Source organism: Bufo bufo, chromosome 7 (assembly GCF_905171765.1).
Source record: "Bufo bufo chromosome 7, aBufBuf1.1, whole genome shotgun sequence".
NCBI lineage: Eukaryota > Metazoa > Chordata > Amphibia > Anura > Bufonidae > Bufo > Bufo bufo.
The window spans coordinates 190,256,000-190,276,336 of record NC_053395.1 but is presented as its reverse complement, the minus strand read 5'-3'; the positions used below and the strand labels follow the sequence as shown (position 1 = coordinate 190,276,336).

The 20,337-nt window shown below is 45.1% G+C and overlaps 1 protein-coding gene across 2 annotated transcripts in view; it reads right to left on the bottom strand.

Annotated features, from left to right (window-relative positions):
* The window catches only part of STK39 (serine/threonine kinase 39), a 436,712-nt gene that overhangs the window by 322,120 nt on the left and 94,255 nt on the right, over window positions 1-20,337 (bottom strand). For both annotated transcript variants that reach the window (XM_040440678.1, XM_040440679.1), the window contains exons 7-8: window positions 15,910-16,011; window positions 12,644-12,777 (exon numbers count right to left, since the gene is read on the bottom strand). In XM_040440678.1, the coding sequence (XP_040296612.1) occupies window positions 12,644-12,777; window positions 15,910-16,011 (236 nt within the window). The remainder of the gene's footprint in view (window positions 1-12,643; window positions 12,778-15,909; window positions 16,012-20,337) is intronic.

The window sequence follows — 20,337 nt, the reverse complement described above, 5'->3', positions numbered from 1 at the left end:
CACGTACCTGGGCTAACCTGTCCTTACACAGCCCTACCACTTTCTGACACAACATCTACTGTTCCAACGCGTTTCCCCCTACTAATAATCAAAGGTTCATCAGGGGACCAACAGTATTCATATGGTAATAGGATGCCATATACACAAAATACATATCTGATGAAACATAAATCACTGGAGCGCCCCAGACCAGTAGACATCTGTGACGAGGTGGTGGGCTTTCTAGACTAGATTTATCATGGTCTATTCTGGACCCTATGTACCTTTTGTATTTTAATATATGTAGATTAAAGGTTAAGTTTTAGGGAGTTGCCCGCAGTGATTTGTGCAACATGTAGGGATCTAAGAATAGATGTTTCAGAACTGTTGTTAGATATGTCAGGAAAGGTGACAGCCTCTCTATAAGAAAAACTCGGTACATATCGCCATGTTTTGTTTTTGTTTTTTTTGGAGAGTATCTGTTTAGAAATTTTTTCCTACTGTACTGTATGATAGTAAAAAAAAATTAGACCAATAAAATGTCAGAAAATGGATTTGTTCACAATACAGCTCCATTTATTTATCTTTCTATTCGGTCAGTTCTCTATGACCTTTTATTTCCGTCGAAAAGATAAAAGCGCAAACCACTGGGTTTGTAATAATAAAAGAAAATGAAAAAATAACATTACTAACTGGAGAGAATGAAAACCAGACTGATTTCTTTATTAACCTAAAAATCTTATTTTCCACTGGAGGGTAGAACTCCAAAACACACCAGGTAGGCGTGCTAAGGGCTCAAGCTAAACGGGGCTCCCCTGACCCCAACTGACTGCAGCATAGTCATTTATGATACATTCTCTACCTGATCGCAGGGCTATCGCAGGCTACTCACATTGCAGCACGAACTGACTGTATCATAAATTACTGTGATTCAGCCAGTTCGGGTCAGGGGGGCTGTTTTCAGCCCAGGAAATACGGCTTGCACACCAAACATGTTTCCCGGGCCAATCATGGTTGTGTGCATGAGCCCTCACACAACATGTTACACGTGCTCACACATACGGTTACACATACTTGGATGCATACCACCAGTAGATGCCACTTATAGGTTTGTAAGGGGTTATCTGCCTTTTACAGACTGACGATCTATCGCTTGGATACGTCATCTGACCTGCGGGGGTCCAACACCCAGGACCGCCACCAGTTGAGAAGGTAGAAGCACTCACAGTAGTGCTAAGGCGTTCTCCCTGCTTTCCATAGGCCAGTGACATCACGATCATAGGTTACGTGGCCTAGACACAGCTCTGCCCAACTGAACCACAGTCACTATCCAATGGACGGCGCCTGAATATGTAGTTCTAGGCCTTTGTGTACTACCGTACGGGTACTGTCGAGCAGTGCATGTGTAGCAGCCCACACCTGGTGGTATTGCAATTGTTTTATTTGTATTGTAATATTATGCCTTGTTATGGCATGTACTCCAGCAAATGAGGTATGGTTGGCAATGGTCGGCACTCCTCGCTTTGTAGGAGGGGGCTGGTCCCACTTCCTGCCAGGATTGGGGAGTTCCGAAGAGAAGTAAAGGAGATAGGAAGTGCATGCTACAGCTCCAAGTGACCATAAAGACTGCTCCTGTGAGACCCTTACTCCAAAGCTGTTTTCACCTAAACTCCAGAATTATCAGGTCTGGAGATTTACCAGTGTTGGCCTTTCACACATCACCCTGGAGATGTCCCATGTGGGGTGCGTTCTCACTACAGAGGAAATGTTCCAGGTTCCTAGGCAAGGGACAGGAAGTTTAGGCATGGCCCACTGTTTTTCTGGAAAATGTAATGCTGTTTTCACACATGCGCTGACTCTGACAAAACTCTGAGTTAGGGTGCATTCACACGACCGTAAGGTGTTTTGCGGTCCGCAGATTGCGGATCCGCAAAACACGGATACCGGCCATGTGCGTACCGCAATTTGAGGACCGCACATGGCCAGCGCTATATAGAGAATGCCTAAGCTTGTCCGCGGTTGCGGACAAGAATAGGACATGCTCTATCTTTTTTGCGGGGCCACGGAACGGAACAACGGATGCGGACGTGTGAAGGGAGCTCAAGAAGATTGCAAGAGTCAAGAATACTGCTTACAAAAAGCTTTGGTGTGCTTAGAAGAATCATCAGCGAAAACCACAGATTTACAGACCCTGCTGTAGGTGATGGACTACGGCTCAGACACCCATCACGTAGACCTCTTCCAGGCCAGTCTAACTCCAGGACTTTAATACGACTCAAATAGAAAGATAGATGGTTGGTACTACTCACCAAGACGACTTGGAATCCAGATTATGGGAGAGCAAAATGATGAAACAGGGGGGTACTCAGTATCGGAAAATCACATAAATCAAATTCAGCATAGAGAATCTGTCCACGGCACTCACCCGATTGCAAAAAGTCCATTTATTCATACAAGAGTGCACGATACAGGGAGTAAAAGTACAACACATGCGGCCGGCCAAGGCCTAATGGGATGGACTGTCAGCAAGTCCTTTTAAACCCTATGCCACCTTCATCACAGGTTAATTTTTTCACTATACTTATCTAAAAATGACCTAAGTGCATACAAACCTAAACTTGCTACAACAAAACATGTAGTATCACTGTTCTAATCAGTAAATGATACAAAGATATTCATAAGAAGGAGGACAGGTCGTTGCGCTTGTTCAATCCACAAGGTCCTAGTGCACTTGTCCTCATTATCCACCTAGCCTCTGTGTGTATTATCGGACCAACATATTCTTTTCAGTCCGCATATAGCGACAATAATTACATGTACCACATCTGTGGTTACCACTGGGGGTAAATTTACCAAGCCAACTGTCATATTTTTGCCCTTCATAATACCCTTGTACCAGTATGTCCCTAAAACTCTTACTTCTCTGGCAGACATCTTTGCATGTTCCGCCAAATCCCTTTCACTTTCTAATAGGTGCCAATTTCTATGAATTGCCCCCTTGATATTCTCCGACATGGGACTATATTTGAAGGAAAAAATAAACCTATCCTGTTCCTTCCTGTTCACAATCTTGGCTAATAGTTGTTTACGGTCCTGATCCACAGCTCTTATAAAGGCCTGGTTTATGACCTCCTCACTATATCCCCTTGCACGTAATCTATCAGTCAGCTCATGAGCTTGTTGTAAGGTCTCATTATTACTAGTCAAATGTCGCAAGCGTATAAATTGGCCGTATGGGAGAGATCGCTTGACATGTACAGGGTGATAGCTATGAAAATGCAACAGGCAGTTGGTAGCAGTTTTCTTATGATATCCACAAGTAGTGATTTGGTTATTGTCAATAGCTATTTTTACATCAAGAAAATCTCTCTATTACCAAACTGGCCAGTAAACATCATGTTCCTATCATTATTGGTAATATATTCAAGGAACCCGCCAAATAGCTTCTCAGTGCCTGTCCATACAATCAGTACATCGTCGATAAAACGTGTCCAATATTTTAAAAACTGATTGATCACATTGTAGACATATCTCTCTTCCCGTAGGGCCAAAAAAGGTTTGCAAAGGTAGGTGCCACTGGCGTGCCCATCGCTGTACCAGTGGCCCCCAAACTTAAACACGTTATTCATAAGTACAAGAGCCAGTGCCTCGCAAATAAACTTTGAACATTTAGCACTTTTCCCTGCCCTCTCCAAAAAGATCTCAATTGCTTGTATACCGTCTCGATGTCGGATGCAGGTGTACAGACTTACCACATCTATAGCGGCAAGTCTGCACTGATCATCCCATTCTAAACCATCGAGATTCTGCAAAAGTGCCTATGAATCCTTCAGATATGAGGGAAGGCTCTTTAAGAGGGGTCGTAAAAAACTATCTAAGTAGCTATACAGGGGCTGAAGAACTGAGCCCTGCCTGCCGCTACTGGTTTTCCTGGGGGATTGTCCACAGTTTTATGTATTTTAGGCAAAAAATACCAGTTGGGCTTACATGGATATTATGGGAACAATGTCTCCACTGTTTTCTGCGTAATCACATCAGACTCTGTACCTTGTCTTAAAAAATGTACGTAATTTTGTTTGTATGGCCAGTGTGGGATCATGATCGAACTTCTCATACGTTTAATGGTCAGACAACTGTCGCATGGCCTCTTTCTCATAATAATTCGCATGCATGACCACTACTTTCCCACCATTGTCTGCTGGTTTTACCATTAATTCATCTTGATCCTTTACCCATTTTACTACTCTATGTTCCCCATGGCTCAGATTGCACTTACATGAAGGATAAACTAGAGCCCAAGCCTGTATCCCACCATGGACACTTATATCCACAAGTGTCATTAAACTGCCAGCTAACCAGCCATCATACCTCATCTATTTGCTTGGATTTTCCCATATGAGCCGCTGACGCGGCTGGGTATGACATATTTATGAGGGATCTGTGGAGGACGCTGTTATGTGGGGGATCTGTGGAGGACGCTGTTATGGGGGATCTGTGGAGGACGCTGTTATGTGGGATCTGTGGAGGACACTTATGGGGGACCTGTGGATGACGCTGTTATAGGGTGGATCTGTGGATGACGCTGTTATGGGGGATCTGTGGAGGACGCTGTTATGGGGGATCTGTGGAGGACGCTGTTATGGGGGATCTGTGGAGGACACTTATGGGGGACCTGTGGATGACGCTGTTATAGGGTGGATCTGTGGATGGCACTGTTATAGGAGATGTGTGCTATGACACATAGGGCCATGAGGGGGGCCAGCATAAGACACACATATAGCATCTTATGCTGGTCCCCCTCATGGCCCTATGTGCCCCCTCATGTGTCCTAAACTGCGCACATAACTCTCCTATTGATAAAATGGCCAGGCTCTGTACTCACTTTCACTATGAATGCACGGTAGCGAGCGGGCCGGCCGGCGCGTGACAGACGTCACTGTCACGCTACTCCCACTTAATTTAGGAAGCAGGAGCGTGACTAAGTAACGTCAGTCACGCGCCGGCCGGCTTGCTTGCTGCCGCTCGCTGCAGTGCATTCATCGTGAAAGTGAGTACAGAGGCTGGACATTTTATCAATAGGGGTCCCTTCATATATAATCGCGGCATTTTCGGGTCGGCCAAATCGCCATATCGCATTTGGCGATTATCGCGATTCGATTATTTTTTCGATATATCGTGCAGCCCTACTGCACATGCATGCAAACGCAATGGTACGTACATATAGTATCCATGCTTCTATTTTTCCTGTCAAATTCGAAGTTTGACATACTGTAAAAGGCATACAGAGGTACAGCAGAGGCCTCTATGGAAGCCCTACTACTAGGTACAGCAGAGGCCTCTATGGAAGCCCTACTACTATGGCACTTTGCAAAACGGTGCCTTAATGCAGCCATGCACATGAACCATATACACAATATCACACATAGACTTACACATCGGAAGATATTATTATTTTATTTACCTAATAACATAACATGACATTGACCACTTCCCGCCACGCTAACGCCGAAAGGCTTCATTGCGGCGGCTCTCCCAGGTCACACTAACGCCGATTGGCGTCATCTCGCGTGAGCCGAGATTTCCTGTGAACGCGCGCACACAGGCGCGCGCGTTCACAGGATCGGAAGGTAAGCGAGTGGATCTCCAGCCTGCCAGACACTGTCATGGGGTGGATCTGTGGATGACACATATAGCATAAGATGCTATATACGGTATGTGTCATTCACAGATCCCCCCCCCATAGCAGTGTCATTCACAGATCCCCCCCCCATAGCAGTGTCATCCACAGATCCCCCTCCCTATAAAAGTGTCATCCTCAGGCAGCTAGGACATGTTGAAATCTGAGTGATTTTTTTATTTATTTTTTAAACCACAGACAGCAGGACTTTTCTTCCCTGTTGCGGTTTTAGGTATTGGGTAAGGTATCGCAGCATTTCTAAGCGTACTTGTGTAAATGTATTTGTTATAGCTGACCCCCCTACGTTTGTCCTGGCCCCCAGTGTGCCCCAACAAAATTTGAAAGCTAGAGACGCCACTGGCACCAAACACCACTACACTACACCCCCCCCCCCTGTCACTTATTAACCCCTGATCACCCGTGATCACCCTATATAGACTCCCTGATCACCCCCCTGTCATTGATCACCCCCCTGTCATTGATCACCCCCTTGTAAGGCTCCATTCAGACGTCCGTATGATTTTTACGGATCCACTGATACATGGATCGGATCCGCAAAACACATACGGACGTCTGAATGGAGCCTTACAGGGGGGTGATCAATGACGGGGGTGATCACCCCATATAGACTCCCTGATCACCCCCCTGTCATTGATCACCCCCCTGTCATTGATCACCCCCCTGTAAGGCTCCATTCAGACGTCCGTATGATTTTTACGGATCCACTGATACATGGATCGGATCCGCAAAACACATACGGACGTCTGAATGGAGCCTTACAGGGGGGTGATCACCCCATATAGACTCCCTGATCACCCCCCTGTCATTGATCACCCCCTGTCATAGATCACCCCCCTGTCATTGATCACCCTCCTGTAAGGCTCCATTCAGATGTCCGTATGTGTTTTGCGGATATGATCCATGTATCCGTGGATCCGTAAAAAACATACGGACGTCTGAATGGAGCCTTACAGGGGGGGTGATCAATGACAGGGGGGTGATCACCCCATATAGACTCCCTGATCACCCCCCTGTCATTGATCACCCCCCTGTCATTGATCACCCCCCTGTAAGGCTCCATTCAGATGTCCGTATGTGTTTTGCGGATCCGATCCATGTATCCGTGGATCCGTAAAAAACATACGGACGTCTGAATGGAGCCTTACAGGGGGGTGATCAATGACAGGGGGGTGATCACCCCTATATAGACTCCCTGATCACCCCCCTGTCATTGATCACCCCCCTGTCATTGCTCACCCCCCTGTAAGGCTCCATTCAGACATTTTTTTGTCCCAAGTTAGCGGAAATTTTTTATTTTTATTTTTTCTTACAAAGTCTCATATTCCACTAACGTGTGTCAAAAAATAAAATCTCACATGAACTCACCATACCCCTCACGGAATCCAAATGCGTAAAATTTTTTAGACATTTATATTCCAGACTTCTTCTCACGCTTTAGGGCCCCTAAAATGCCAGGGCATTGTGACCCCATTTCGGAAAGTAGACACCCCAAGATATTCGCTGAGGGGCATATTGAGTCCATGAAAGATTGAAATTTTTGTCCCAAGTTAGCGGAAAGGGAGACTTTGTGAGAAAAAACAAAAAAAAATCAATTTCCGCTAACTTGTGGCAAAAAAAAAATATTTCTATGAACTCGCCATGCGCCTCATTGAATACCTTGGGGTGTCTTCTTTCCAAAATGGGGTCACATGTGGGGTATTTATACTGCCCTGGCATTTTAGGGGCCCTAAAGCGTGAGAAGAAGTCTGGGATCCAAATGTCTAAAAATGCCCTCCTAAAAAGAATGTGGGCCCCTTTGCGCTTCTAGGCTGCAAAAAAGTGTCACACATCTGGTATCGCCGTACTCAGGAGAAGTTGGGGAATGTGTTTTGGGGTGTCATTTTACATATACCCTTGCTGGGTGAGAGAAATATCTCGGTCAAATGCCAACTTTGTATAAAAAAAAATGGGAAAAGTTGTCTTTTGCCGAGATATTTATCTCACCCAGCATGGGCATGTGTAAAAAGACACCCCAAAACACATTGCCCAACTTCTCCTGAGTACGGCGATACCACATGTGACACTTTTTTGCAGCCTAGGTGGGCAAAGGGGCCCACATTCCAAAGAGCACCTTTCGGATTTCACCGGCCATTTTTTACAGATTTTGATTTCAAACTGATATCAAACTACTTCTCATGCATTCGGGCCCCTAAAATGCCAGGGCAGTATAACTACTCCACAAGTGACCCCATTTTGGAAAGAAGACACCCCAAGGTATTTCGTGATGGGCATAGTGAGTTCATGGAAGTTTTTATTTTTTGTCACAAGTTAGTGGAATATGAGACTTTGTAAGAAAAAAAATAAAAAATAAAATAATAAATCATCATTTTCCGCTAACTTGTGACAAAAAATAAAAAGTTCTATGAACTCACTATGCCCATCAGCGAATACCTTAGGGTGTCTAGTTTCCGAAATGGGGTCATTTGTGGGGTGTTTGTACTGTCTGGGCATTGTAGAACCTCAGGAAACATGACAGGTGCTCAGAAAGTCAGAGCTGCTTCAAAAAGCGGAAATTCAAATTTTTTGTACCATAGTTTGTAAACGCTATAACTTTTACCCAAACCATTTTTTTTTTACCCAAACATTTTTTTTTATCAAAGACATGTAGAACAATAAATTTAGAGAAAAATTTATATATGGATGTCGTTTTTTTGGCAAAATTTTACAACTGAAAGTGAAAAATGTCATTTTTTTGCAAAAAAAAAAAATCGGTAAATTTCGATTAATAACAAAAAAAGTAAAAATGTCAGCAGCAATGAAATACCACCAAATGAAAGCTCTATTAGTGAGAAGAAAAGGAGGTAAAATTCATTTGGGTGGTAAGTTGCATGACCGAGCAATAAACCGCTAAAGTTGTGGAGTGCCGATTTGTAAAAAAGGGCCTGGTCACTAAGGGGGTATAAACCTGTGGTCCTTAAGTGGTTAAGCAGCGCCAGAACTTGCAGAATATACTGTAATAACCGGAACCATGTGCTATAAATATTTCATTGACTGCGATGAGAAATCCACAGCAAGGTTTCCTCATTGAAAATACCCCAGGCTGTGAATACTTTCAGAGTCTGCTCCCACAAATAACTGCTCTTTATTATCAAACTAGCAAGAGGACCCGGCTTCGCTCGGGTATATTTCATCTATTTCATTTATGTTTGTGTGTGTCGTTAAAAGATATCGACAGTATCCACTATAACAGTGACATTTACAGTACCCTGCCCCTTTAAAAGTGACCTCCTCAGCGTGATTTCCACAATAACCCTCCCCCTTAACAGTACCATCCACAGTGCCCGCCCCTTTAACAGTGACCTCCACAGCGGCCGCCCCTTTATTTGTGACCTCCACGGTACCCCGTCTCGTTAACAGTGATTTCCACAATAACCCTCCCCCTTAACAGTGACTTCTACAGAGCTCTGTTCCATTAAAATGTGACCTCCACAACACCCCGCCCCTTAACAGTGACCTCTACAGCACCCAGCCCCTTAACACTGACCTCCATAGCAGACTGTCCCCTTAACTGTGACCTCCACATTTCCCTGTCCCCTTAACAGAGACCTCCACAGCGCCCACCCCTTTAACAGTGACCTCCACAGTAGGGATCGACCAATATTGATTTTTTAGGGCCGATACCGATAATTTGTGAACTTTCAGGCCGATAGCCGATAATTTATACCGATATTCTGGGAATTTTCATTTTTGGAAAAAAAAAATTTCCTACACAAATCTGCTGAAAATTAATATGTTTATTGTTAACGTGTATTTTTTTTTGTTTGTAAATCTTTCTTTTTCATTTATACTTTATATATATATTTTTTTTTTTACTAACTTTTAGCCCCCTTAGGGACTTGAACCCTTGTCCTATTCACCCTGATAGATCTCTATCAGGGTGAATAGGATCTCACACTGTCCCTGCTGCTCTGTGCTTTGTGCACACAACAGCATGGAGCTGAACATGGCAGCCAGGGCTTCAATAGCGTCCTGGCTGCCATGGTAACCGATCGGAGCCCCAGGATTACAGGGGAGAGGGGATCCTGTGGCCACTGCCACCAATGATTAATACTGGGGGGGGGGGGGGGGCTTGGGTGGGGGGCTCACTGCGCCACCAATCATTAATACTGGGGGGCTTGGGGGGGCGCACTGCGCCACCAATGAAGAGAAATCTCTCATTAATTCATATACAGGAGGCGGGAGCTGGCTGCAGAATCACATAGCCAGCTCCCGACCTCTATGAGCGGTAGCTGCGATCCGCGGCACCTAAGGGGTTAACTAACGCAGAGCGCAGCTACTGCTCATAGAGGTCGGGAGCCGGCTATGTGATTCTGCAGCCAGCTCCCGCCTCCTGTATATGAATTAATGAAAGACTTATCTTCATTGGTGGAGCGGTGGCCACAGCCCCGCCCCTCCTCTTGTCCTCCCTCCTCTCATTGGTGGTAGCGGCAGCAGCAGCACAAGGGGAAGGAGACACTGCTTCCTTCTCCCCTGTGCTGCTGAGGGAACACAGAGAGCGCTGAGAGCAGCGCGTTCTGTATTCCCAATATGTTATCGGTATATCGGCAAAATAGATGCCGATACCGATAACTGTTAAAATCCTCAATATCGGTCGATAATATCGGGAAAAAACCGATAATCGGTCGATCCCTACTCCACAGCATCCCGCCCCCTTATCAGTGACCTCCCCAGCAGCCTGCCCCTTTAACAGTGACCTCGACAGCATTCCGGCCCCTTTAACAGTGACCTCCACAGCAGCCCGCCCCTATAACAGTGACCTCCACAGCGGCCTCCCCTTTATTAGTGACCTCCACAGTACCCCATATCCTTAACAGTGATTTCCACAACACCCCGTCCCCTTAACAGTGGCATCTACAGCAATCTTCCCCTTAACGCTGACCTCCATAGCGGACCGTCCCCTTAACTGTGACCTCCACAGCAGCCTGCCCAGGGTGGCCAGAGGTCCAGTTTTAGGCCGGACAGTCCAGCTTTCAGACTCCCTCTCCTCCGTCCGGCGCAGGCCCTGGACAGACACAGGGATGTCCTTTTGAACAGTTCACTCTCGGACAGCAGCACTGTGCTGTCTGACCGTGAGCTGCAGGGAGAAAGTCACGTCCCTCTCACCCATACAGCTGACAGAAGTTGATTTTTGCCTTCATTTTTTTCAATCCCCATTGGCTGTGGAGTGTGAGGGCGCAGCGGGACCTGGGGGCGGGGTTTTTAATTCCGTCTTTTGAGGGTGGCCTGAATGTCCACCCTACCTGCCCCCTGAACTGTGACCTCCACAGCACTCCGCTCTCTTAACAGTGTCACCTACAGCTCCCTGCCCCTTTAAAGATGACCTACAGTAGTGAAGAAAAATGGCTGGGTTGCTATGGAAACCAGGTGTAAAACTGTGTGTATGTGGAGACTAAGGACCTGCAAGCTTCTATTGGCTGATAAGGGACATGTGACCGTGTGTATGGCAGTTGGGATATGAAGTTGGGATATGAAGAGAAAGACCTGCAGGTTTCTATTGGCTAATGTAGGTCATGTGATGTGCCATATTTGCATTTTTTGGGGAATATATCAGGAATGGTACGTGCTAGAGAGCTGAGACCTGGTCTAAAACCTTCCCGGACACCTGATGTACCTGTGTGCCAAAGTTTGTGATTGTAAATGTGACGGTGCGGATTCCTTTAGCGGACATATACACACACACATATACATACACTCAGCTTTATATATTAGATTAAGATCTCATGTTTGATGTCTGCCGAGATATAATGCTATATGCAGTAGGACTGCAGCTAACGATTATTTGAATAATCGATTAGTTGTCGATAATTTAATCGATTAATTGGGAAAAAACACCAAAATTACAAAACAAAGAGGTTTATATGATTTTACTTGAAAAATTATGTTCAAAGGCCATAATAAAACAAATTGTGGATGGCACTGTTATGGGGGATCTGTTGATGACACTATTATGGGGGATCTGTGGATGACACTATTATGGGGGATCAGTGGATGACACTATTATGGGGGATCAGTGGATGGCGCTGTTATGGGGGGGATCTGTGGATGGCACTGTTATGGGGATCTGTGTATGGCACTGTTATGGGGATCTGTGGATGGCACTGTTATGGGGAGGGGGATCTGTGCACTGTTATGGGGAGGGGGATCTGTGCACTGTTATGGGGAGGGGGGGATCTGTGGATGACACTATATAGCATCTTATAGCATCTTATTATGGGGAGGGGGGATCTGTGGATGACACTATATAGCATCTTATAACAGTGTACAGATCCCCCTCTGTATGGTGCAGATCTGCCCATGGCTTTAGCCCCATTCAATGGGCTTGTCCGCGTGCAGACACCCGCCACCATTTCCATGCAGAAACCACAGCAGGAACTTACTGATTCTCCTTTTTTTACTCGATGTACATTTCAAATGTAACTTAAATGAATAGGACTGCCATGTTTGGCATTTTTTAAGTGGATTCTGGTGCATTTTCTGCTGCAAAATCTGCATCAAAAAACGGCGTGAATATGCCCTAAGACTACCTATGCTCTGCTATGTGCATGTCATGTTTCTGTTGGTAGGACGTCCCACTAGAAACCTTGGAAGTACATGTTTAATGGAGGAAATATAGTGGTATCAGTTATGCATAAGGGTCAATTTAAAAAAGTATTCCTATGAGTATGCGTTTTCTTTTGTTTTGTTTTTTACTGGAGGTCGTTGTATGGAAAAGTGCAGCAAAAAAAAAGTCAACCCTGGCACATACTGCCCAAAAAAGGCCAAAAGTACACTCCGTTTGACTTCCATCCAGTGAATGGGGGCCTATGGATTCATTTATTGTGTACGCCTGGATATGGCCAACAGGTCACTGAAACACAGTGTAAAGAAGGTCTAATGCTAAGAAGATGGTCATCAGCAAACCGCTGAGGGATGCTCTGAGCCACTTACCTCTTTGATGGGTCTTTCTGAAGACAGAGTGAAATAAGCTTTCTAAAAGATTTCCCGTATTTCCTCATCATCTCCTTATCTTCTACACCAGTTTCTAAAGTTGGAGGGTCATTTTGCAAGGTCAACATTAGTACCTAAAGAAATACAGTGTGTATTAATAGGACTGATACAAAACTGCTGAGGGTTTCAAAGGGAACCTGTCATCAACTTTATGCTGACCTCACCGAGGACAGCATAAAGTAGTGACAGAAATGCTGATTTCATCACTGTGTCACTCATGAGCTAATAATAAGTGGTTGCCGAGAACCAGCTTTATATTCATTACAGCACAGGCCTGGAAAAGAGTCACGGCCACCTAAGAAGAGTCCTGGTTATTCATGAGTTCCTGCTCTCCTGCTCACCTGCTGATGGCTGACAGTCTTCTACCTAGTTTTCTCGGTTTCTCTCTAGGAGAGAACTGCCGATCATCAGCAGATGGCGGGAGAGCAGGAGATTAGGAATAACCAGGACTCTTCTCAGGTAGATTTGACTCTTCTCAAGGTCTGGGCTGCAATGATTATGATGCTGGTTCTGGGCAACCACTTACTTTTAGCTGATGAGTCACACATCGCTGAAATCAGCATTTCTGTCACTACTTTATGCTGCCCTCAGTGAGGTCACCATAAAGTTGATGACAGGTTCCCTTTAAAGGTTATGGATACTTTCAGGACAATTTTTTATGGTTGCATTTTACTCATTTTGGGCTAAAAATAACTTTTTTCAATTGGTTTTTATTAAAAATGTTCAGCCATGCAGTACTTTTTTTTCTCATCTAAAAAAATGGATCTCAGGCAGAAATGGCTCAAACGGATGACAACTGATGCAATAGGATCCTTTTTTAAAGGATTCTGTAAAAAAAAAACAAAAAAAAACATCCTATGCACAACTGATGCAACAGGATCCAATTTATTTATTTTTTTACAGTATTTTTTTTCTCTTTTTCTGACGGAACAGAAGAACAGAGAGCTAAACGGTGTTGTGAACTCAGCCTAAGCCAGTTTTCCTTCATGCCAGTTTTGACAAATCTCCCCTGTAGACTTTCAGAATAACATGCAGCCAGGGTCATGTGAGTAAACCAGGGATGGCCAATCTGAGGCTCTCCAGCTGCTGCAAAACTACAACTCCCAGCATGCCCAAACTATCTACAGCCATCAGCCTACAGCAGGGCATGGTGGGAGTTGTAGTTTTACAACAGCTGGAGAGCTGCAGGTTGGCCAGGCCTGAAATAAACCATCATAAATTAAAGCTTAGCTCGACTTCTCGGCCACTGGCATTGAACAGCCTAATGGGAAGTTGTCACCTTGAAAATGAAGTCCTATCTGCATGTTATGGAGCAGGAAAAGATGAGCAGACTGATATATACGGTAGTTTTAGGAGAGAAGATTCAGTAAATCTTGTATGTTATTAATGAAACCTCTGTTCTTCCTATGCTTAGGAGTCCAGTGGGCGGTCCTGCTCCATGATTGACATACAGGGGAGGCTATCAGTCACTGATAAGACCACCCACATGACTTCCCAGCATAGAGAAACCCGAGGTTTCAATGAATAAATTACTATCCATACTGGATCTTCAAAAAAAAATAAAAATAGATATCAATCTGCTCAGCTCCTCCTGCTCTACAACATGCTGTCCACATATTGGATGCCATGATCAATGTGACAGGGTAAAGGGGTTGTGCCATGAAAAATATTCTACATTTTTCAAACCAGCACCTGGATCTGAATACTTTTGTAATTGCATGTAATTAAAATTTTTGTATAGCCAGTGAGCCATTCAATAAAATGTATCTGAATGGCGCCTCCTGATGTTTGGTCTTTTCCTTATTTCTTGTCCGTCTCACTGAGGTGGTCGCACATGTTCATTTTAAACCTTGTACTGCCACTAGACATATCTTCTGTTAGAAGCTGTGGTAGCTACAGGAAAAAAGCTGCAGCAGAAAGGACACCCCCTCCCCCAGGCTTTAGATAATCGAGTAGAGTAATGAACCGGGAGATCATGTGAGGTACAGGGCTAGTTCTAGCTTTGTTAGGGCTCGTTCACACGACCGCGTGAAGCCTGTGCTGCGGACCGCAAATTGCGGTCCGCAATGCACGGGCACCGACCGTGGCCCAGCCGCATGGGGATCGTGGACCCATTCACTTGAACGGGTCCGCGATCCCTCCGTTCCGCAAAAAGATAGAGCATGTTCTATCTTTTTGCGGTGCGGAGGCACGGAACGGAACCACAGGAAGCACTCCGTCGTGCTTCTGTAGAGTTCCGTTCCGTGCTACCGTTCCGTATCTCCGGATTTGCGGATCCATTGAAGCGAATGGGTCCGCATCCGTGATGCGGAATGCACATGGAACGGTGCCCGTGTATTGCGGATCCGCAAATGCGGTCCGCAAACGTTCGTGTGAACGAGCCCTTAGAGAGAGATTTTGATGTACTATATGATGTCTTACTTTCAGCAGATTTGTAGCCCTTGCTGCATCCCAACATGTGTGCCTTATTACTCATGCTGCAGAAATGATTTTAAGGTGGTTAAAGACATTTGCTGCTGCGGGGCAATTTGGTGTTGGCACTTCCAATATAAAAAGTCTCAAGCTGGTGCCTTAGAGAATTGCATCTATTAAAAAAAAATCCTTTACTATGTAAGGGGGCTGATCTGGATGTAACTTCTATTCAGGTCCATAGGATCTGTATACAGCTATATAGAGACAGCCCCTGGATGGGGTAACAGCTGGTGGACAAAATCTATAAGAATATGTGTTAAAGAAGAGCCGTCATCTCTCCTGACATGCTTATGACTATGATGTGCCATTCCTTTATTATTTCTACTAGAAGTTTACAAATAAATTGCCAGCAATCAGCAGTAAAGGTACTGCTGGGTGTTACCAGTATTGGGTGTGTCTGACTTTGTCTATTTAGTGCTGCTGGTGTCAGACTGTGCAGGGACACAGCCCAACTGGTAACACCCATTTGTACCTTTACTGCAAACTGCTGACAATTCCTTCATAACATCTAGCAGGAAAAATAAAGGAATGGCACAGCGCAGACTCATCAGAACAGATGCTCCAGAATTGTTATTACATGGGGCATGCAAGTAGTTCCTAAAACTGACTTGTCAGGAGAGAAGAGACAAGTCCTCTTTAAATAAGCTACGTAACCTTCTCTTGCTGTAAAATGTCCCCTTTTGCCCATAATAGCTCTGAGCAACAAGGCCACTTTTATATATGGAAGCCGTTACCTTCATCGGAGGATACTTGTGATAAGGAGCTGAACCCGTGGCTAGTTCAATAGCTGTAATTCCGAAACTCCATATATCAGCTTTGAAGTCATAACCTCTAACCTAATGGGATGAAAAACAAGACACTCATTAGCGTCACACACACGACTCAGGTTCCCGCCCCTCCGACATCCCATCTATATGGATTGCATGTAATGGGTTCAGTCATCCTACGAGTCCTCACTGCATTTCGACTGTTAAACAATGTATGCAGCCTGGAGAAATATATGTCATTTACTGTAACATACATGTGATTAAAGGGATTGTCCAAGTTATTTTAACTGATGACCTATTCTCTGGAAAGGTCATCATTATCTAATCGGTGGAGGTCAAACACCCTGGACCCCCATCGATCAGCTGTTTGAGAAAGCACCAGCGCTCGCAGTAGCGCCACAACCTTCTCACAGCTTTCCCTAGGCCATGTGACGCCATGTTCATCGGTGCCATGGCCTAGTCGCAGCTAAGCCCCATTGAAGTGAATGAGGCTGAGCTCCAATACCAAGCACTGCCGCTATACAATGTACAACGCTGTGCTTGGTAAGCAGAGGAGGCCACAGCGCTAATGAAAGCGCCAATGCCTTCTCAAATGGGTGTTGGACCCCCACCTATCAGATACTGAGATGACCTATCCAGAGTTAAAATATCTCAGAAAACCCCTTTAATCATTGCGTACAGAACTGTTGTATTTAAACGGAACGTGTCACCATGAAGATGCAGCGCAATCTGCAGGCAGCATGATATAGAGCAGGAGGAGCTGAGCAGATTGAGATATTTGGGGTCATTTATCAAACTGGTGTAAAATGGAAGGTGGAAAAAGATTGGTTGCTATGGGCAACTAAGCCACTTCTACTTTACACCAGTTTGATAAACGACCCCAGTAGTTTTATAAGGAAAATATTTAGTATAACCTTTTTTTATTCATCTAAATCTCTGCTCATTGGAGATTAGGAGTCAGGTGGGCGGTCCCACTCTGTGACTGACAGCCTTCCCTGAGTGAGAGTGCATTCATGGATAGCTGTCAGTCACCGATTAGGACCGCCCATGTGACTTCTTAGCTCATAAATAAAAGTATAAATGACAAGTTTTACTGAATCTTTTCCCGCAAAACTACATATCAATCTGCTCAGCTCCTCCTGCTCTACAACGTGCTGCCTCTAGACTGCACTGCATTTCATGATGACAGGTTCCTATGTAAGGGCTGCATATTACAGCAACAGGTTCGTACTCCTAGTAGCCAAAATGGCACAAAACAAATTGTTCAATGTGACTAATAGGAGAGCTAACAGAATACACCGGACTCATAGTCATGAGTCTGGTGTATTCATGAGAGCAACACTCCCCTAACCAGGACAGTGAGTAGGCTGTTGAGTACACACATATACACAGGAGCCTGCCAGTCACTGCCGAGAAGGGCGGGGCAGTGCTTCACTTATTAACCTCCTCAGGACCGCCGTACGCAGGATTGCGTCTTTGCGGCGGCCCTGCTCTTCTGGGTGGACGCGCCGGCGCGTCCTCTCGCGAGACGCGAGATTTCCTGAGAACGCGCGCACACAGGCGCGCGCGTTCACAGGAACGGAAGGTAAGAGAGTGGATCTCCAGCCTGCCAGCGGCGATCGTTCGCTGGCAGGCTGGAGATGTGTTTTTTTTAACCCCTAACAGGTATATTAGACGCTGTTTTGATAACAGCATCTAATATACCTGCTACCTGGTCCTCTGGTGGTCCCCTTTGTTTGGATCGACCACCAGAGGACACAGGTAGCTCAGTAAATATGTTGCACCAAGCACCACTACACTACACCCCCCCCCCCCTGTCACTTATTAACCCCTTATTCACCCTTGATCACCCCTGATCACCCCATATAGACTCCCTGATCACCCCCCTGTCATTGATCAACCCCCTGTAAATCTCCATTCAGATGTCCGCATGATTTTTACAGATCCACTGATAGATGGATCGGAACCGCAAAATGCATACGGGCGTCTGAATGAAGCCTTACAGGGGCGTGATCAATGACTGTGGTGATCATCCCATATAGACTCCCTGATCACCCCCCTGTCATTGATTACACCCCTGTCATTGATCAACCCCCTGTAAAGCTCCATTCAGATGTCCGCATGATTTTTACGGATCCACTGATAAATGGATCGGATCCGCAAAACGCATACGGGCGTCTGAATGAAGCCTTACAGGGGCGTGATCAATGACTGTGGTTATCACCCCATATAGACTCCCTGATCACCCCCTGTCATTGATTACACCCCTGTCATTGATCAACCCCCTGTAAAGCTCCATTCAGATGTCCGCATGATTTTTACGGATCCACTGATAGATGGATCGGATCCGCAAAACACATACAGGCGTCTCCCTGGAGCCTTCCAGGGGGGGTGATCACCCCATATAGACTCCCTGATCATCCCCCTGTCATTGATCACCCCCCCTGTCATTGATCACCCCCCCCTGTCATTGATCACCCCCCTGTAAGGCTGCATTCAGATGTCCGTATGATTTTTACGGATCCACGGATACATGGATCGGATCCGCAAAACACATACGGACATCTGAATGGAGCCTTACAGGGGGGTGATCAATGACAGGGGGGTGATCACCCCATATAGACTCTCTGATCACCCCCCTGTCATTGATCACCCCCCTGTTATTGATCACCCCTCTGTAAGGCTCCATTCAGACATTTTTTTGGCCCAAGTTAGCGGAAATTATTATTTTTTTTCTTACAAAGTCTCATATTCCACTAACTTGTGTCAAAAAATAAAATCTCACATGAACTCAACATACCCCTCACGGAATCCAAATGCGTAAAATTTTTTAGACATTTATATTCCAGACTTCTTCTCACGCTTTAGGGCCCCTAGAATGCCAGGGCAGTATAAATACCCCACATGTGACCCCATTTCGGAAAGAAGACACCCCAAGGTATTCCGTGAGGGGCATATTGAGTCCATGAAAGATTGAAATTTTTGTCCCAAGTTAGCGGAAAGGGAGACTTTCAATTTCTGCTAACTTGTGCCAAAAAAAAAAAAAATTCTATGAACTCGCCATGCCCCTCATTGAATACCTTGGGGTGTCTTCTTTCCAAAATGGGGTCACATGTGGGGTATTTATACTGCCCTGGCATTCTAGGGGTCCTAAAGCGTGAGAAGAAGTCTGGGATCCAAATGTTTAAAAATGCCCTCATAAAATGAATGTGGGCCCCTTTGCGCATCTAGGCTGCAAAAAAGTGTCACACATGTGGTATCGCCGTACTCAGGAGAAGTTGGGGAATGTGTTTTGGGGTGTCATTTTACATATACCCATGCTGGGTGAGATAAATATCTTGGTCAAATGCCAACTTTGTATAAAAAAATGGGAAAAGTTGTCTTTTGCCGAGATATTTCTTTCACCCAGCATGGGTATATGTAAAAAGACACCCCAAAACACATTGCCCAACTTCTCCCGAGTACGGCGATACCACATGTGTGACACTTTTTTGCAGCCTAGGTGGGCAAAGGGGCCCACATTCCAAAGAGCACCTTTAGGATTTCACACGTCATTTACCTACTTACCACACATTAGGGCCCCTGGAAAATGCCAGGGCAGTATAACTACCCCACAAGTGACCCCATTTTGGAAAGAAGACACCCCAAGGTATTCCATGAGGGGCATGGCGAGTTCCTAGAATTTTTTATTTTTTGTCACAAGTTAGTGGAAAATGATGATTTTTTTTTTTTTTTCATACAAAGTCTCATATTCCACTAACTTGTGACAAAAAATAAAAACTTCCATGAACTTACTATGCCCATCAGCGAATACCTTGGGGTCTCTTCTTTCCAAAATGGGGTCACTTGTGGGGTAGTTATACTTGGAATATGGGCCCCTTTGCCCACCTAGGCTGCAAAAAAGTGTCACACATCTGGTATCTCCGTACTCAGGAGAAGTTGGGGAATGTGTTTTGGGGTGTCATTTTACATATACCCATGCTGGGTGAGAGAAATATCTTGGCAAAAGACAACTTTTCCCATTTTTTTATACAAAGTTGGCATTTGACCAAGATATTTATCTCACCCAGCATGGGTATATGTAAAAAGACACCCCAAAACACATTCCTCAACTTCTCCTGAATACAGAGATACCAGATGTGTGACACTTTTTTGCAGCCTAGGTGGGCAAAGGGGCCCATATTCCAAAGAGCACCTTTCGGATTTCACAGGTCATTTTTTACAGAATTTGATTTCAAACTCCTTACCACACATTTGGGCCCCTAGAATGCCAGGGCAGTATAACTACCCCACAAGTGACCCCATTTTGGAAAGAAGAGACCCCAAGGTATTCGCTGATGGGCATAGTGAGTTCATGGAAGTTTTTATTTTTTGTCACAAGTTAGTGGAATATGA